At 41.8% G+C, this 19,184-nt stretch overlaps 1 protein-coding gene across 3 annotated transcripts in view; it reads left to right on the top strand.

Moving 5' to 3' along the window:
* Positions 12,371 to 19,184, top strand: part of CD109 (CD109 molecule) — an 88,319-nt gene continuing 81,505 nt past the window's right edge. For 2 of the 3 annotated variants that reach the window (XR_002437379.1, XM_021392831.1), the window contains exons 1-2: positions 12,379 to 13,067; positions 13,224 to 13,384. Coding sequence is in view for 1 of the 3 variants with exons in the window: in XM_021392831.1 (XP_021248506.1) it covers positions 13,000 to 13,067; positions 13,224 to 13,384 (229 nt within the window). In the remaining 2 variants the exon portion in view is untranslated. Of the gene's footprint in view, positions 13,068 to 13,223; positions 13,385 to 19,184 lie in introns of all 3 variants that reach the window. The other variant, XR_002437380.1, reaches the window with a different exon arrangement.

The raw sequence follows: 19,184 nt of genomic DNA, 5'->3' as shown, positions 1-19,184 counted from the left end.
TAAATACAGATTTAGGAGTGCATGAGATGCACTTTGTCACAGCAGATGAGTACATCAGTCCTTATTTACTGGAGGATGACTTTATGTGTAGATGTACATAAATGGGTGGTTTGCTTGTGCCCAGTTTGCCAGTCAATGCTGGTTGTTGCTTGTGTCATACTTGTGATGCACACCTAATGTGAAGGATTTTTTGTATTTTCTGTTTTCATTTCTTTTTAGGAAGGGCTGCTATTTCTACTCAACCACTGGCTGCTGGCAGTGCCAGCTGTGGCCGTCTGAGCCAGGCTGGGGAGATGGGGGACAGCAGTACTAAGCAGCCTGCATCCCTTGCCACCTGATCTCGCAGAGTGAGGAAGGAGAGCAGCAACGCTTTGAGCTCCTTTTGCTGAATCCCACGTTTCACGCAATTAAACTAAAAAGACGCTGCAGCCTGTCTCGCTTCGAGCAGCAGATGGCTCCCTTTCCTCTGAAGTCTGGTTGGGGAAAGAAACTCTGGCCTCATTCCTTCCAGTGCCACGGCTCCTTAGAGCCTGAGCACACACTCATTCAGCAATGCAGGCATGTTTCTGCTGTTCTGCCATAGGAAGTGGGCTGTTTTCTTTCGTTGCTTGTTTTAAATGGTTTAACACCGAGTATAGTAAATACTGTACTTGCCATGGGTTGCTTGTAAGATGAAGATGGGAAAAAGGCCTGAGAAAATGCATCAGTGGTGCTAACCTAAGTTGCAGCATTTCCTCACGAAGCATTCTGTCAAGTGATGAACTTTTATAGGATATATTTTAAAAGTCTGATTCTGAGTTTTTTTGCATCTTTTATTGGTCTTTTGTTATTGGTACTGCAAGATCCCCACTTTGAAACCATGTTTTAAAAGATAAGTAGAAGAGAAGAACAGAGAAATACAACTTTAGCTGTAAGAAACAACTGATTAGTCTTAAATAACTGGAAGTGACATAAATGGAGTGCAGTCTTCACTCAAACAGACTAAAGACTGAAATATTTACTTTAAAATTGTCTAACCCTCCTTATACTCAGTGCAATGTATAGCGTTTTTATGTTTTAAATGCCTGATGAGGATATTTATGTTTTAGACAGAGAATTTATAAAATGAAAGAATATTGAGGTTCAGATCAGCTAGACTGAAAAAAAAAATCAGAGATGCAAATGCATCCAAGCAAAAGATGTCTTGGGTTTCCCACAGAAGAGGAGGTTACAATCAGTCAAAAAGAAAAAAGAATTCTTCTACTATAAAGCTGAATCATTACTAAATCATGCATAAGATGATGCTGACCAAATCAGAATTGGTGTTTGTGATTCTGGCTGTACAATGTGTTTTCATCTGTCTGGAAATACTCTGTCTGCTGCAAGTGCCTCAGGGCTTCCTGTCGCCATGGCTGTTCTTGCTTGGAGGTTTGTGTCAGGAGAGACCTTTATCATGGCCACTCTTTCTATCATTTGCTAGCAGAGGCAGCCCATGCAGTTTAATTTTGGGCATTGGCTGTGGCTGCAGAAAGCTTGGGACTTTCCACAAGCAGCATCACTTTTAGATAGAAGAAAGGAAGCATGTATTGCATCCTCTACAAAGTACTCCTCTGGGTTATAGGACAACGCTGAACTAGACTCAGAGAAGTGACTTAGGCTTTGCATAGCTTAAATTGTAGTGCTGTGGCAGCCAGTTGGAGTATCTGAAGGAAGCATAGGTGATGTTGTTGTCTAGACTTCCAACTCAAGTTGGAAGAGGTATTCTGCCCCACAGAAATACAAGAAGCAATGACTCTGGACATTTCATGTTAAACAGATGAGTGCCAGGCCAGCTGTATGTGAAAACAAGGATTCTCAGTTCTCCTCTGTCTCTGGCAGTTAGTTCTATCTCTGAAGCAAATGCTGAACCTCAGGCAAGACAATGCACTGGGGATTTGTGAAATCTTATTTCTTTTTAACAGGAGTCATTTCATCATGTGTAAAAGCCATGAATGTCCTTAGGGAAAAGAAGAGAGACCCTGCCAGCTTTGCCCCTCAGCCCAGTGGACAAGTTCTGTGTTTGCTGGTTATTGGCTTTAAATGCTTGGCTGTGGATATATGAACTACTCAGTTATATGTGAGAGTTCACTAAGAAAAACAAGTCTCTTGTCAACAGGCTTATAAAATCATAGGAATATTTATAGTTTGTCAGACCAGTGGTACATTTCCCACAGTATCCTGTCTCTTACGTTGAGATGTAACTGAGGAAGGACTCGTACAGAGCAAACATAGGGTAATCCGTCCTCTGAATAGTTTCTGTGTGTTCAAATACACTGGTGACTTCCTGAGCTGAAATTTATACCTCTATACTCAGTAGTCCTTGATAGATTTGTCTTTCGTTATTTTACACTATCCATTTTTGAACCCATGTAGAATTCTGTATCAAGGAGTTCCACAGCTGAACTATCTCCTGCAGAAAGGAGTATGCACTCTGAACCCTTTGTGAAGACTTATCTCTCCTTATGCACTTGTCTACTCATAGAAGCGTTGGGCTTTAAGGCATTTTACCAATGGTGAGTCAGGTGCTAGAACATTAGGAGTCTGCAGATTTGAAAGAGTATTTTATGGATTTCAGTGGTGTGCGTAAATGTTGGACTTAGGGTTTGAGCTTTGTGGCTCTGTCTTTTGAAGCTGTGTTTTTGTATTTGTCTGATGCCAAGCTAAAACAATTTTTTCAAGAGTTACCACCCCATGATGTGGTATGTTATAATACTGCAAAATGGATGCTATCCAGCTCTGCGGCAAAATAAAATTCATCAGAATTATCCTGACATGAATGATGAGGAAAAAAGATTCTGGTATCTCATATACTATCTCGGTAGAGTTTTGTTCTGTTCCTGGTGGGAAAGCCAGCTGAGCACTTGACTGGAAGCCAGATTTGCCAAAGCCTGAAAGTGCTCAAGAACGTGCAGCAGCTACTGCTATAGTGTTTTCTAACTCTTTCTTTTAACATGGACTTTATAATGAAAGTCAGTATTAGAAATATTTCCAGTAGAGAAGAAGCTTTACGTAATCTTGTAAGTCTTTGTATATATAAAACTAAACTTGCATTATACTTAACAGGTAAAAAAAAAGTTTATCTTGTCAGTAACTGAGTTGATCATTTTTGCAGAGATCTCAGAAAGCTGGATGGAACTTAGACAGAACAACATGCTTTTTTTTATGCTGCTGGAATGCAATATGCCAGGTAAGGGAGAACCTGTGAATTAGGCAACTTAATTACTGATGATCTCTTTCACAGCAGTGAATCTAGAAAACTTGAAATTATGTCTAATAGTGCAGGATCTCTTTGACTGTTTGAGGGAATAGAGAATGACTTTTCTAGTTTTTACCAGCAGGTGTCTAAGGAAGATGCAAATGAATCTGAAGATTCTCAGATGATGTTTACTGAAGATGGTATTTACGTGTGCCTAGCAAACACTTTTGCTACAAAAATGGCCACTTCTCCTTTGATGTTGACTTGGAAAATGTTGAATTTTGAAAGAGTAAATGTGATGTCTTTTTCCTGAAGCAATTTATTATAATGTAGCTCAAAACTAAACTTCCAATTAGTCATGCTTTGTTCGAAAATGAAACCTAATTTGTAGTAATTATCGTAGATCCATAGAATTATAGTATTGTTTGAGTTGGAAGGGACCTTTAAAGGTCATCTAATATTTCCATAACAGAATCAGCCTGCAAATATTTACATCTGAGGGATGAACATAAAATATACATAAAAACCTTACATATAATACAATAGGACTTGTGTTTAAGGCCTAGGAGCTGCCACATGCCCTGCAGAAGTGTCAGGAAGAGCTGGAGATCACCCTGTGGAGTCTGACAGACATATACTTCTGCTAGTCTTTGAACAACTGATTACGGTTAGTGAATCTGCTGTAGGTATGCTGGATGTAAATTTTGGTTGTACCTCACTGAGGGAGCCAAAAAAGTGGTATCGCAATATGTAAATACAACTCTGTGCTTCCTTATCACTAAGTCTCGTGTTGATTGTATTGTGTGCTGTAGAAAAGCTGTTTGTCCTATTGTCAAAATGTCTGCTTACTAGAGAAAGGGAAACAAAGGCAAGAGTAATTATTGTAGTCATTCAGACAGCCTCCTGGTTATTATTTATGTGATTTTAATTAAGATGAAAGTACATGAGCATTGCAGTTAAGCATAAATGAAATGTAGCTAGAAAATTCTAACAACTGTTTCAGATGTAGTAAGAAATATAATTGCAAACCTTTGAGCTCTGTACCATCAGATTTTGCTGTCTCTGTCCTCGAGGTTTTCAAGACCCTTCTGGATAAAGCCCTGAGGAACCTTACCTGACCTCAGTGCTGCGGGATAGATTGGGTGACCTTCTGAGCCTCAGTCTTCCTTGAGTTTCCCTGTGGTCCTGTGATTCCCTAACCCTTTTCAAGAGGGAAAACCATCATCATCATGGGCACTAGATGTTTTAAATATAGGTTTTGTTTGTTTGTTTTTGAATGTGTTTGAAGTAAATTACTGCTAAGGAAGTAGATGAGGAGAAAAGAAGAAACTCCCACAAATGCTATTAGCGATCGGAAAAATTGCAGAGTGAATCTTTAGTCTAAAAGCATGGCTAGGAGGCCTTAGAAAGGTGTCCATTACAGGACACGTTTCAGGCATATTAGAGAAATTTCTGAGCATTCTGTTGCTGCAGTAAGATTTGGAAAGATACAGCTCTTGGGTCCACACCCTCTTCATTTAAATAAACACGGCTGCCGCTTTGGGTGGTTGGCAACTGAACAAGCAGTTGCTTTTTGAACAGCGTGAATGAATTTCCTATGGTGGCATTTCTGAAGGGCCAGGTTTATTTAGATGTTGGCTTATTTGGTGACCTGAAACATGAAACCTTTACTCAAGTCCTTAATCACCCTGATCGGACACCTAGCCACCCCCTCTTTCCTGTAGGCAGTGTGTGGTGAGAGTTAGTCTTCAGGGAGAGCAACCAGTATTTACCTATGTCTAAGCTAAACATAAAGTTTTGTGCAAGTTTTATAAATAGTTTGAGTGTAGTTTTTTAAAAGTCATTTTTTAAATGTCTATATTTTTTAAATGTCTCCTGTCTATAGGAGCTGTTTTAGCCACTATAGAAACTGATTCTGCAAAGGACAACTTGTGTAACATGAGATTATGTGATTGTAATATGGATGCCACTTAAAATAGACTATTCTTCTGAGATGTTTTACCTGCATAGCTATCGTCTACCTACCTCTACTCAACAGCGATTTCTTCATAATAGCTGGTTGGTTTGAAAGTGAAGGATGTTTTTTCTCTGCAAAAAAGATTGGCATTCAATTTAAAAAAAAGATAAACTGAAGTTAGCCACAGTGACAGTTTTAGCTTTTGGCCAATTTCCAATGAGAAAGTTTGTTTTTTATTTTTAGGAAAAAAAAAAGCTGTGTGCGGGAGATCACGTCCTAGAAAACTTCTCACTTTAACAACTACTTCTAATTCTGTCTTCTTCTTCTTTTTTTTTTTTTTTTCCTGGTGTTGATCTTTTCTGGAAATGGTGAGATAGAGGAAACCAGGACTGCAGTAGTACAGTCTCCATCACTGTTAGGTGCTTGTCTTTCCTTCTTGTCGATTCTATTCAATTTCTTTCACAGCTCTGTCCTTTCTGGGATTCTTGTTTCTGTGTATGATTTTGGCCTCTTGCCTCCAGAGTAACTTCATGTTTTTTTGTCATATCTCTTGGCAATCACTTAGACTGATCTCTGTACTGTGGAATACAGCATTTCAAATAGCTGCACCTCTATTCAGCCTAATTACTTGGTTTAAACTTTCAAAAAGACAGTCAGGTTTGATGGAAAGACATAAAAAGAAGCAGCAGCCACCACTTCCCTTGGTGGTGTGCTCAGGAAGCAAATCTGCCTCTACTGGTAGCACATGCCTCATTTCCAACTTACATCTGATTGCCTCTAACCTCCGAACACCCATTCTTTTTACATTTTTCTTCCAAAGATTATTATCTGATTTTTTTATTCCCACGGAAGTGTTACAGAGGCCCCTCTCAGTCTTCTCTGAGTCAAAATATGTATCTATTTAGTCTGTTAGTTTAGGGCATTGTCTCCACATCTTGAATTACTTTTGTTTAAAACGTGGGAAATTAGGTTTATCTTCACTGTGAATTGCCTTCAGGTCAATCTCCTTTTAAAGAGAAGCTGCCTCTGCCTACAAGGATACACAGCAGTCTATAGAACAGGCTGCTGTACGAACATCCCTTTTTTACCCCTCACTGGATGATTGCAGTAAAAAGCTAGTACAGAAACACACATTCACTAAAAATGCCAGGCTTTATGTACATAATTAAAAATGAACTTATAATGTATAAATGCGTGTACTACAGAAAGCAGTGATATACCACTCCATGATGACATTGTGGAAACTGGTTTTAGAGCTAACTTTTTTAAAAGCTGCAGTTTAAATTTACAGTTTAATTGTAGGATCTAGTTTAAGATAACTGAATCCTCAGGGAATTCTCTCCTTCTTTAAACTGAATCAGTGTTAATGTACACTAAATTGCTTAATAAAATGAGTTTTTCTTGGCTGTTTCAGCAGTATTTACAAAAAGGAGGTGGGGGTGGCACTGACCTTTCAAAATCCCTCCAGAAGTAAAGGGAATAAGGGCAGCTAAGATAAAATGATTAATACAGATTAGAAAATGTGATTTCATCATACATAATTTTAAAATTTCAAAGATTTGAGTAACGTGGAGAATAAAATTCTGGATGAGTTCTGGCCCTGCTGAAGGCAGTTTTTCCTGTGCCATTCATTTCCGTGAGGCCAAGAGTCTGCTTTGGGGAGACCCACAAAGGGAACCTGAGAATTCAGCTGCATGTAGAAACCTGTTACAGATACTACAGTTACCTGTTCTGTGGACCCTCGACATGCCAGCAACAAGAAGATAGGTAGGTTCATTTGGTTGTGCTTCATTGTGGCTCTGTTCTCTGTGAGAACCACCAGCTGCCAAGCAGGACCTGTTGTTTTGGGAAAAATGGGACAGTGCCTCATTTTCACTCCATTATGGTCCTTATGCACTACTCTCTCAGTTCAAAAGGTCTGTAAGGGCAGGGAGCATGTAATTGAGGATTATCTTGGATGTAGGGAACTTCTTAAGTGTCCTGAAACAGTCCAGTGGAGAGCCCTTTCATTCCTGTACTGGATCCATGGCTAAGAAGGATTGTTTCCAGAAATTAATCTTGTTCAGGCTGCTGGCATGGCTCGGGGAAATGGCTGTGAGCAGGCTGATGCTTAGAATAACCTTCAGCTTTCTCTAGCATTTTTTTTTCCCTGGAGATTCATCTGTTCTCAAGGTAAAGTCTAGAGAAGGAGTACGTGAAAACATCATGAAAACAATTTGCTCCTCTGCTAGCTCTGTGCTGGTGCCAGGCTCACCTTAAATAGACAGCCTGTAGCCTATTTAGTGCATGAGCAGTTTTGACCTATTTACATGATTCTCAGAGTTTTTGTTTTGAGGAGAGATATGTCTCCAGATAGTTTATTATTAAAATCTAATGATTATTTTCGATGATTTGAATTTGTTGAACTCGCACTTTTCCAAGTGCTGCTACAGTGTTAAAGTTTTTTTTTTTTTCCAAACAGCTAGAACAATGTCTGTTTTTCAAGGTTTATCGAAACACTTCACAAGTAGTTCAGATAGTGCTATTTAATGTACCCCAGTAGAAACCGTTCTGTCCTGCAGATTTAAAAATGTTCCTTGTTAACAGTTACTGTGTAGCAAATTCCTTTCGGTATTTTGGTACTCAACAGTTTGGCTTGGAGAAGCTTAACTTTAAAGAAAATGTTGGATGAAAGATTAAGCTTTTGTTTTTCAGGAGTATTTTTCAGCATCTACTTTGCTTTAGTGACAGGTTTCGCAGTAGACAGTAAATACTCATTTGTAGATTTGCTCATCAGACTTCTGCATTTCCCATAGTATAATTTTATTATTTCTTCTATAATTACCCATTCCTTTGAATCTCATTCCTAAAAGTAAATCTCTCAAAACCTCATGAAGTTTTAGTCCTCCTTCCCTTGTACATTTGATGCATTTCATAAAAGACAGCACTTCAGGGTTTTGGGGCATTTCAAAGAACACATTTAATATAATGCAACAATATAGTATTTCAGCTTTGGTCACGTTTTTGGTGGGTATGATTAAGGTATGTACAAGTATTTTAATAACATAAATATTATGAAAATACACATATTTGCAGGATCTTATCTTTATGCTATATTAACAATGAAGAAGCTTCTCTCCTATTTGAACATCATCACTGCTTGCTTGTTCTCATGCCAACCTTGAACAAACAAAACCAAAACTTGGTATCTTCAGACAGACCCTGAGCCAAAACTTGTACAGATAAATGTCTCTCTTTAGGTCTGATTCACTGAATTCTCACTTAGGACACTTACGGTTATCTTATGTGTTCTGGAGACTGATATATTTCACCTACCTGTCTTGACTTCCTTTTTAGACATTTAATAGAAATTGGTACTTGTACGATGGAATTCACCTGATTAATTTAGAAGGCCACTTTTAAATGTCTTCTCATTCAAATGTAGATATTGTAACGTGTCCTGTAAATCTGTTATGAAAAGCGCCTGCTTCTTTCCATTGTCTATTCAGCAAATTTAAATAATAAGACAAAGACAACAGAGCCCATGTTGGACCCGGTGAATCCTACCCAGAGTGCCTGGAGTAACAGTTCAAGTTGGAAGCGACTTTGCAAATGACAGCATTTGTCAAGAGAGCTGTCTTCAGGTACTAGGAAGGGTACCTTAATTGCAGTGCAGACCAGTTTTTCATGACACTCCACCCTGTAGCTCTGGGCAAGTTTCAATGCATGGCACACCCTGCCTCAGCATAGCGTAAAATATTTTGACACATTCCATCATCAGAGGCTGCATCAGAAGCATTATTCCTGTGCATTTCTGCAAGAGTTTTCTATCCTACACTCCTGTCAGTACTATCCAGAGAATGCAACTTCTTCAGACTCACATCAAAGCAAGAAATTTGTCCTCCTAACGCCACTGCATGATCTTCCACCTCTCTCTTTTTAACATTCACTGTAATTCTTGTTCATTTGCTGTGAGCGATGAAACAGATTTTTGCTTCCTTCCTAGTCCAGGAGTTGCTGAATCACAGTTTGTTTTAGGACCTCATCCAAAGCCTATTGAGAGTAATTAAAAGATTTTTCCATCAACTAAATGAGCTTTGCTGCAGGCCTTGAGACCAGTGATGCATAAGACAACTGGTTAAGCTTATGAAAAGATAGAATATTGTGCTGGAAGAGACAATGATGATCTTCTAGTTCAAATTTCCATATAACATAACTTTTCAGATTTCCTCGAATTTGCCTCATTTCATGGAAAAATGCTTTGTTTGCACCAAAATCTGGTTGAGTGCCTGCTGAATCCAGCTGAAATTCTGGCCAGCCAAATTCACTGTCTGATGCTAAAAGCAGGACAGGGCACTGACCATTCAAGTCCTTGCTGATGTATTTTTGTAGAGATTTTTGCCAGTATTCTAAGTACTGTAATGCTTAGGTTTTTGCATTTACAAAAAGTACTGTTTTCTTCATGTGGAATGAGGGAAAAGCAGACTTTGCTGTGAACTTGTTTATTTCCAGCCTCTCTTCACACAGTTTGTAGTATTTGGTAGGTGCTAGATCCTTCTTGATTTATCAAGGCAGAAGTTGCTTTCTAGTCCCGTTCAGGAATCGTTCTGGTTTTCTGTACTTAAACATGATTTTATTTGGAGTATTCCTAGGCTACAACTCAAAGGTGTAATTTCAGCTCATATTGATGCGTATATTCAGGTTAGATTTAAACTAAATAGCACAAGAACAGACTGAAGTGTAATTGTTTGCTGCCCTGAGAATGTAGCCAGGGCGGTAGATGAGTTTTGCAGCCCTACAAGCTCTGTCAGAGAATGTGGAAGATTAGCAAAATCAGATTACTGGTGAACAAGGAAGGTGTTAAAATTGAAATTTCCCTTGTGGTAACATATCAGAGATCAATGTGAAAATCGAGTCTGGTAACGCTTGCTTAACTCCAGAAGGTGAAAGTGAACAGAGGAGGATTTTTCAGCTGGCTTTCCTGGAGGGCACGCTGAGCACAATGACTACCTGTTTCACCACCCAAATTGTGTCTCCAGAGTATCCACTTCACTGGCTTGGAGCAGTCAAAGATTATTAAATCCTTTCATTCTAGGTTATATGCTTTCAAAATTATTCCTAATATGCAGAAGTCTGGTCCAAAACAAATTTCCCTCATATGGTGATCTCAATAAGTTGCTGTGCAGTCCTCTGCTTCCAGTTCTGTGCACAAATTAGTCTCTCAGGTGTTTGTCAGAGCCAGGCATTTAAAACCTACTTAGCCCTGAGACATCGCCAAATGGCTGCTTCTGTGGCACTGAAAACGATGTGTGTCTGGTCTAAGGTATTCTGTTCAGTTGAAGACAGATATCCTAGCAGTTTAATAAGATTAAGGTCATCACTTTAATCTGCGTAATCTGCTTGTTCTGGAGGGACCTTTTTTTTTTTTTTTCTTCTAGCATTATTTTGTACTCCAGAAGCCGGTAGCTGGTGTGTACACAAAAGCTTTTCAAATCTAGGTTTTCCTCTGTTTAAATTTGATCAATCTGGCACACACTGAAGTGCTGCTTATTTTCATTTGAGTTAGCTGTCTGAGCTAGATCCAACTAATTAGTGACATGTAACTGCATAACGAGAGCCTACTGTATGGTGCGTATATGGTATTGAGCAGATTAAGAGAGTGCAGGGGATGGAGTAGTTGGTCCTGCAATTGGTAGGGCTGTGTGACAAATTATGCTCACCTGAGCAGGAGTCCAACTAACCAACAACGCTTACTGAGCATGAACAGGATACTGGCTTAGCCCAGTTCTCCATAAGTGCACTTATTTTCCAATTACTCCTGAGTCTTTTTTTTTTTTTTTTTCCTGCAGTTGCCAGTCAGAGAGTATGCGCTGAGGAAGCTTGAGATTCGTGATGTAGCTACAGTGTACGCTGGTTAAACATTTCCTTATTTTCACAGAATCATAGAATGGCGTAGGTTGGAGGACACCTTAAAGACCATCTAGTTCCAACCCCTCTGTTGTGGGCAACGCTGCCCCCCACCAGAACAGGCTGCCCAGGGCCCCATCCAGCCTGGCCTTGAGTGCCTCCAGGGATGGGGCATTCACAGCTGGAAAGGAAAAGGGAAGAGGAAAAGAAAATGAAAAGAGAAAAGGAAAGGGAAAGGAAAAGGGAAAGGGATGTTCAAAGAAATCAGATCTTCAGAGTCTCCAGGTAGCAGGGTGATCCATCATTCCTTTTAACCCTCTCTGAGCACATGGCAATATCTTCAAGAAATGGAGCTTGAATGTTGTTGTGGGATGGAATCAAACAATTTCTGTTCATCTGTTTCTTATCAGTGTTAATTCTACTCAGAACAGATGAAATTGTAATATTAATTACAAAGTTGTAATATTAATCCCTTTCTGCTCTTCCTACTGTAGGATTTCTTTCTTGGTATTTCTGTAGATCAATATGTATACCAGAATATCTTTAAATAACAAGCCCTTGGGGGAAAAGAAAAAAGAAAGAAAGATACAGGTCCACAACACTGTTGTGATCTGGGCAGAATCTGTGACATTTGCAAGCACTCTCACTAACGGGCTTTTGGGATACATCCATACTAATGAATCAAACGGTGCCAGTGAATGTTCCTGGGACTGGAAGTTCATTGTCTCTGCCCTCGAGCTGTCCTTGGCATGGTTTTTCCCTGGCCAGAGAGTGCTCTCCTTCAGATTTTCTAGTGTGGTGTGAGGGTCAGTGTGGTCCAAGGGCTGTACCCAGCAGGAAGGCTGCAGGTGGCTGCTCTCTTTTGGAGGCTGAGAGAGCTGACTGGTGCTGACAGGCATGGTGGAGCAACGCTGGCCTCAGCAACAGAGACTGTAGAAATGTGAGCTACCAGGAGCCTGAACACCAAGCCTGGGGTGCTTGGGCTGCAGTGCTACTTGTTAGCCCGACTTCCTAGCGTCTCCAAGAACTGGAGTGTCAGGGAGTGCTTATCTTCCCTGCCTAATTTCCACAAGCAGCAAGTGAATAGCTTGCACACAGCACCAAGCCTTCGCCTTGGCACATATCTCTGCAAGTGAGGAGCTGCCAGGAGCGACCTTCCTGGCACCAGTCACTCTGAGACCAAGCTCCCTGCTCCTGCCACTGCAGAAACACGTTCCAGAATCACCAGAAGTGTGAAGGTGTATGAAATCAAATTTAAAAGATGTAAAAGGTGCAGCGACTGTCTGGGATCCTGTTAGCATGCGACATTTGTGTACATGTGCTGTTTTGATCTGTTTTTCATAAGAACTGAACAGCGAGGGAGGTTTCCCTTCTGGGCTCCAGCTGTGCTTGTGTCTGCACAATGCAGCGCAGGGCACGCCAATTTGGCACTTCTGACTTCAGGAACTTCAGAATGCGTTGTGCAGAGATGAAAGGGTTCAGATGAATCAAAGCATCGTTAGCTGTGCCTAGCCCACACGGCTACCATCAGCATGCTGCGGGAGCTGAACCTCACCCAAGCTGCCAAGACTCCAAAAAGTCTGGGGGTGGGTTCACAAGCGCACGCCGACATGACCTTATTTTGCAGACACCGGGCACCGAGGCCAACCCACCCGGAGCGGCATTGCCAGTCGCTTCACGTTCGGGAGCTGCGGGGCTCGCAGCCTCTGAGCCATCGCCGATCCGCTCAGACGCGACGGGAGCTCGGCACGCAGCGGCGGCTCTGCGGGCTGCCCTCAGCCTCCTGCCTGCCCCCGCCTTTCCCTCGGGCCGGCCTCGGGAACGCCCCGCGGGGCGCTCGGGCGGCAGCCGTCGCGGCGTGACTCACGGCGGGGCCTCTACCTCCCCTCCCCGCCCGGGACGGCCCGGCTCAGCGCAGCGGACGGGTAGCGCGCAGGGAGCCATGGCGCGGAGCCGCGCCGCTGTCGGCCTTCTTCTCTTCTTCCTCGTGTGCGGCTCCGCCGCGGCCGGGTACGTGGGGCCGGGCCGGGCGGCGGGGCTGCCCGCGGAGCGTCGCCCTCGGCCCGGGGTCTGCATGAGGAGAGCTCGGAGCACGCACCGCGCCCCGCTGGCTGGACGCGTGCCGCTGTCCGGGCTAACGCATCTCTCCCGCCCTCTTTCTTGCAGACCTACGTTCCTGGTGGCGGCCCCCTGGAACATCAGGCCCGGAGCCAACGTCACCGTCGGGGTAGCCCTACTGCCCGGCAGCCCCGCGCAGGTCGCCGTGCGGGGAGCGCTGATCAGGGGCAACCAGACCGTGCTCAGCAGGGAGCTGGTCTTCGAGAGAGGTAGGAGCCTTACACCTGCCTTCTCCCACGGAATTCTGTTTCTCTGACAGTACCACAGCTTCTGAAGAGTACTGAAATACAGACCTGGTATTACCAACAGGGGGCTGTTATTGGATGGTGGTCTTGTGTGGTGGCTCTGTGTGCAGGTGGGCAACCAGGCTGGGTAACCAGTGATTTGTTTGTGTGCTAACTCATTGTAAACTTGGAAAGCAATCAGATGTCAGTGAGGTGTTATATGATGTGGCGTCTTCAAGATGCCTGGAAGTGCTCAGGTCTCTGTCATGGGGCCACCAAAGAAGAAGAGATCCTTGTTGGTAGGCCCTATTGCAAAGGTGCAAAGTGTGAGGATAGCGAGTGTGGAACAAATGGTTTGATAAAGCATCTATGCCTGGCAGCTGCACATACTCTGAAAATGGGAGAGCTTGACTTCTGAGAAAGTGAAGATCTTCATCTTAGAATCACAGAATATCCCGATTTGGAATGGATCCACAAGGATCACTGATTCCAACTCTGGGCTTCACATGGGACCACCCAAAATTCAAGCCCTGTGTTGAGAATGTTGTCCAAATGGTCCTTGAACTCTGGCAGATCAGGGCCGTGCCCAGTGCCCTGGGGAGCCTGTTCCATGCCCACCGCCCTCTTGTGAAGAACCTTTTCCTGATCTCCAACCTGACCCTCCCCAAATGTTTTCACATGGAAACGCAGTGTGTTTGTGGAAAGAGAAGTTCTTAAGGGTCAAAAACTGGATGGTGGGACAGCTTGGGGACTGATTCTAATTCAACTCTGGACAGCCTGGTTTAATTTGTGCCTCCAAGAAGTGGTAGGGGACATTGAGACATATATGAGTAGTTGGAGAATTGAGATATCCTGATCAGTGCTCCTGGTAAATGCCAGCTGTGAGCAGGAACATAACAATGTGCTCGCTGAGAACTGCCCTTATAAGAAGGAAGATCAGCCAGCTTTCAGAGTGCTCTTTGAGTGTCATTTATATCGCTTCATACTAACTATAGCTTTTTATTTGTCTAAAGTAGAGTCACAGGGCAGCATGAGGTCCTAGAAAAATCCACCCTGCTATAATTAACTTTCTCCTTGTTGCTAGCTATAATTAATATGGATGACTTAATTGTAAACATCATACCTTCATTTCAAAGACAGATTGCTTCTCTTCACAATCTGTGTAGAAGGTAGGCTGTTAGTGTGATGGAGTGCATTTGATTGGATCAAAAATGTCATGCCCACATGATGCAGAAATGTGTATGTTATCAAAACCCTTTTTGCCACTTCAACTTTTCTATAAAAACAAGTGTTTCCCAGAATTACGCACTCTCAGGTCTTACTTTGGCTTGTTTTTTTTATCCATTCTAATTTTATGGTGTTGTCAGGTATGTCCTCCAGCATCCAGTATAAAAGTATGCAGCTGAAACAGTGTTCCCGTTGTGCTGTGCCTAATTAAAAAAAAAAAAAGTGTTAATTTCTGATTCAAATCAAATTTATACAACTAATCTGATAGTCCCGAAATCTAACACTAATAGCTGTGATGTATGCCTGAAGCTATTACTTTAGGAGGACTGATTTGCTAGCACCTAAAGTCTGCATGGGAGTGAAACAGGCCGGCAGTCATGCTTATGGTGCTTAAGTCATCGTAGTATACTGTATCCTGTACTTAGCTGTTGTTTAGTGAAAATCACAGTCCAGGCCTATTAGGCTTGACATAAAGGAGGAGTGAGCAGTGAGTAAAGAAACAGTCAGACTGAGGGAAAAGAATGCCATAGTGCATTGCTTGAATTGCATGTACTTGTTAATCCTTAATATTCGACTTATTTTTTATATATATATATTTGGATTTTTTTAACTTCATGAATGGAACAGGTAAAAAATTCCTACTAAGCACAATGTATATGTAAAAAAAAAAAAAATACTCTGTGGCCATCCATTCTTTAAAGTGAAGTAATACGATTTATTAGTCATGTTTTTTTCCGAACACATATGTAAGCCAAGAACAGGAAGTTTCCTCAGATGCTGCAGGAATGGAATTACTCAAAGGGGAAGCAGTTTGTCAGATTAAGGCTTTAAAGCTTTTCCTTGTTTTCTGGAGCAAAAAATGACTTTCAGGTAAGAGATGCATAGCAATGGTGCTGTAGCTGTGCTGGTCTGAAAATTTAGCTGAATCAAAGCCTGTGGAGATTTTATTAAGCCGGCTCTGCAGCTGAAGAAAAAAATCCAAACATCTCCAGACACACAAAATCTTCTTTAAATGACATCACCGGTGCATATATTAGTGGCCAGAAAATACTGCTTTATCTGTCATTTGGGCCCATTAGGTTACACAGAATGGCTGATACAGTGGTGCTACTGTTCCTGCGGTGCACATGAGTTCGGTGTTACTCCCCTGTGTCTGTGCTAAATAAGTATGAAGGGAGGCAGGGTGTACCTGCAGTTGTTGACTGTGCTAGATACCCAAAAGCTGGGACCCATTCCCTGCCTTGGGCGGGGCAGAACATTCATGTTGCCTAAGCTGGCAGCACTGTGCTCTGTATTTTTTTCTTGCATGGTGACAGCAAAAGCAGGAGGGTCACTGCCTTGAAAAATGGGTCTGTTGGAATAATTTTTATTTTGTCAAATTTAGGCAGACAGATTCCCTGATTTGGTGTGCAAACGTCTGTGCTGGTAGAACTGAGCTGGTGTAGGGCTGCCATTAGAGGCTGAGGGTGGAGGACAGGCTGAGGACACCTTTTTGTTAGTTTAATCTTGCAGGCAGAGTTCAGCTGATTATGTAAAGGCGAGAGCTTTTGTGTCCCTGTCTGAAAAAATTCATCTGCAGTTGCTTGAAGTTAAGGATGTGCTGTAGTCCTCTAGCAGCAGCTCAGCATGGTAACATGTGTTTGTCTTTGAATTTGTGAGTCAGCTCCATGAAAGGATCTTGTTGAATTAGAGGCACAGCTACTCTCTCTTTATATAACATAACTCCTGCTTTATATAAGAAATGGAGCGCTTGCCCTCTAATGGTTGATTCAACATTCGCTGGTGTAACGTTATTACAGGAAGTGGAGTTTTGATTTCTGAGTGATTTTTGGAGAACTGACCACTAGAGAAAGACTGTAGTAGTGGAACTTGGTTCACGTCTCTTACCTGCTTTTCATGTAACTAGGGGAATGGAAATTAGCAGTTATAATATATTCACAATATTACACAATTGTGAATTATATTCATTAACAAGTGGGAAGTTTATAAGCTTTGGAGTGAGCATGTGTGCGCCTATGCATTTGAACAAGCGGTGATGTTTTGGCTCAACATAGCAGACTCCAGATGTATTGTAGCAAGGCAGATTGTTTGAGGGCCAGTGTTTTGGTACAGACGTTACTCAGTTTAATTGTAATGAAAACAAACCCACTGGAAGTCTGCAAGCAGTATGTTGTTGCTACAGATTAATTTTGTATGAGCAAATGCAACAAAAAATGTCAGTATGTCACTAGGAGAGAATATGTTTCCATCATCTGGAACGGCTCAAGGTGAACACGAAAGCAGTAATCTAAGCTGATTCTGTGTACCGTACCGAGCCTTGACACATTTTCTATGGAGTTGCAGTTTCAGAAAGATCCTCACTCTGATTGAAAATGACTGCAGAAGAAAACAATGGCTTACGTGAATCCGAGCTGTTGGGTTTTCTGGGTCAACAAATAAAAATGATGAGAATAACAGAAAAAACAAGTTAAATTTTATGCATGAACGGCTTGATTTTCAGTGATTACAGAGAAGGGTGGTTCACGCCATGCATATTAATCCTCTGATTGATCAATAAAGATATAGTTTGAATTGCCAAGTATTGTTGTCTTGCCAAGTTTGCTACTTAGACGTTGCAGTGTTAGTTACACCTTGATTGAGAGAGCTTCTGAACAGTCTGTTTTTTTTATTTGTGCTGGAATAATTTGGAAAATATAAGTAGCATGGAAGTTGAAAAAACTAATTAAAGAAAGGCTTTCATGTATAATGGAGTTTCATAATTTACCTGACTTCATGAACAATTTTAATACTTAAGAGTAAGATTTAGTTAAAGTTGGTAATTAAGGCACAATGCAGTGTATTGAAGGCATGGTGAGTGAGAAGTACTTTTGAGAAGGATCTGATTTAAAATATTTCAGGTTCCTTGCCATTTGCTTGTAAATGTTAATTAATTTGCACTGCTTTTCTGCATTTCTTCTAGTGTGCAGTTAACTTACTTGTTAGCAGAGGGAACTCTGAATTAGAGCGTGGTAAATACTCAGCCAGGATTTACGAAACAGTACCAGCTTTGTGAGAATGTCTTTCAAGTATAGACTTGCAGTGATCATCCATATAGACAATGGAAAATCTGCTTTTACCAGAAGGTACGTTTTGCATACTTAATAATATGGTTCTGACCATGTTAGTATGTGAAACCAAAAAACACAAGGGAGTATAAGTTGCAAAGTAACAGCTAAATGAGAATGAACGGCCTTGGTCCCTTTTGTTAACTTTGCCTCTGTGTCCTATTTCGGAGTATTTATGACCGATTCCTTGGTGTCTACAAAAAATATCCTGAAAATATGAGACTGTAGAGTAAATAATTTTGCTAACAGTTTGCTGGGACAGCTCCTTTCTTCCTAATTGCATGTGAAAGCCTAAAAAGTGAAGCAGCAATAGAGCATGAACACCATGTTTTGACATGTGCAACCTCCACCTCCAAATGTATGTGTAATTTTTCTTCATGAAAGACAAGTTATCAGTATTCAGGACATGCAGATAACTGATGCAAAATCAGAGAAAGGGAAGGTTTTATGGAAGGAGGTGATGGGGCTGAATCCAGAGTTGAGAAGAGGGCTCTCCCTTACAGGTTTTTCTATTGCTGGAGTACATCTAAGAAAAAAACACACGTTTCTGTGGGTGTTGTTGAAGCTATTTGACATTTCTTCTCAGAGAGTGTGGTGATGTGTTGGAACAGGCTGTCCAGGGAGGTGGAGTCGCTGTCCCTGGAGGTGTTCAAGAAATGTGGAGATGTGACACTGAGGGGCATGAGTTAGTGGGAATGGTGGTGATGAGTTGGTGGTTGGACTTGATGACCTTATAGGTCTTATCCAACCATAACAATTCTATGATTCATTCTAGTTTATTTATAACAGTCCCATCAAGTAAATTGCAGAGGAATCAAAACATTAATCCCATCCAGTACTTGAGCTTTATCTTGTTGACTGTATGATATTTGAGGCTTGAGGGAGAGAATCCTTCTTTGGCTTAAACTGTTTGTGTGAGGCCGTTCTGGTCACCACATCCTTCACTGCCATCTAGCTGAGTAGTGTGAGGCAAAATGAACACTACAGGCCGCTTTGCATGAGCTTGAAACAAGGAAAGGGTGGTATAAAGGCAAGTCCTGCTTGACGAACCTGATCTCCTTCTATGATCGAGTGACTTGCCAGGTGAATGAGAGAAGGGCTGTTGACATAGACTACCTAGACTTCAGCAAAGCATTTGCACTGTCCCCCATGGTCTTCTTCTGGGGAAGATGGCAGCCCATGGCTTGGACAGGTACACTCTTTGCTGGGTAAGGAACTGGTTGGAGGGCCAGGCCCACAGAGTGGTGGTGAATGGAGTTAAATCCAACTGGCAACTGGACATGAGTGGTGATCCTCAGGGGTCGGTACTGAGGCCTGTCATGTTTAATATTTTTATTGATGACCTGGACAAGTGGATTGAGTGCACCCTCAGTAAGTTTGCAGACGACACCAAGTTGGGAGGAAGTGTTCAAATCCCTGAGGGTGGGAAGGCCCTACGGAGGGATCTGGACAGG

This window comes from Numida meleagris, chromosome 3 (genome assembly GCF_002078875.1).
Source record: "Numida meleagris isolate 19003 breed g44 Domestic line chromosome 3, NumMel1.0, whole genome shotgun sequence".
Classification (NCBI taxonomy): Eukaryota; Metazoa; Chordata; class Aves; order Galliformes; family Numididae; genus Numida; species Numida meleagris.
Note: the sequence above shows the minus strand (reverse complement) of the source record. Positions and strands in the feature narration are given on the sequence as shown.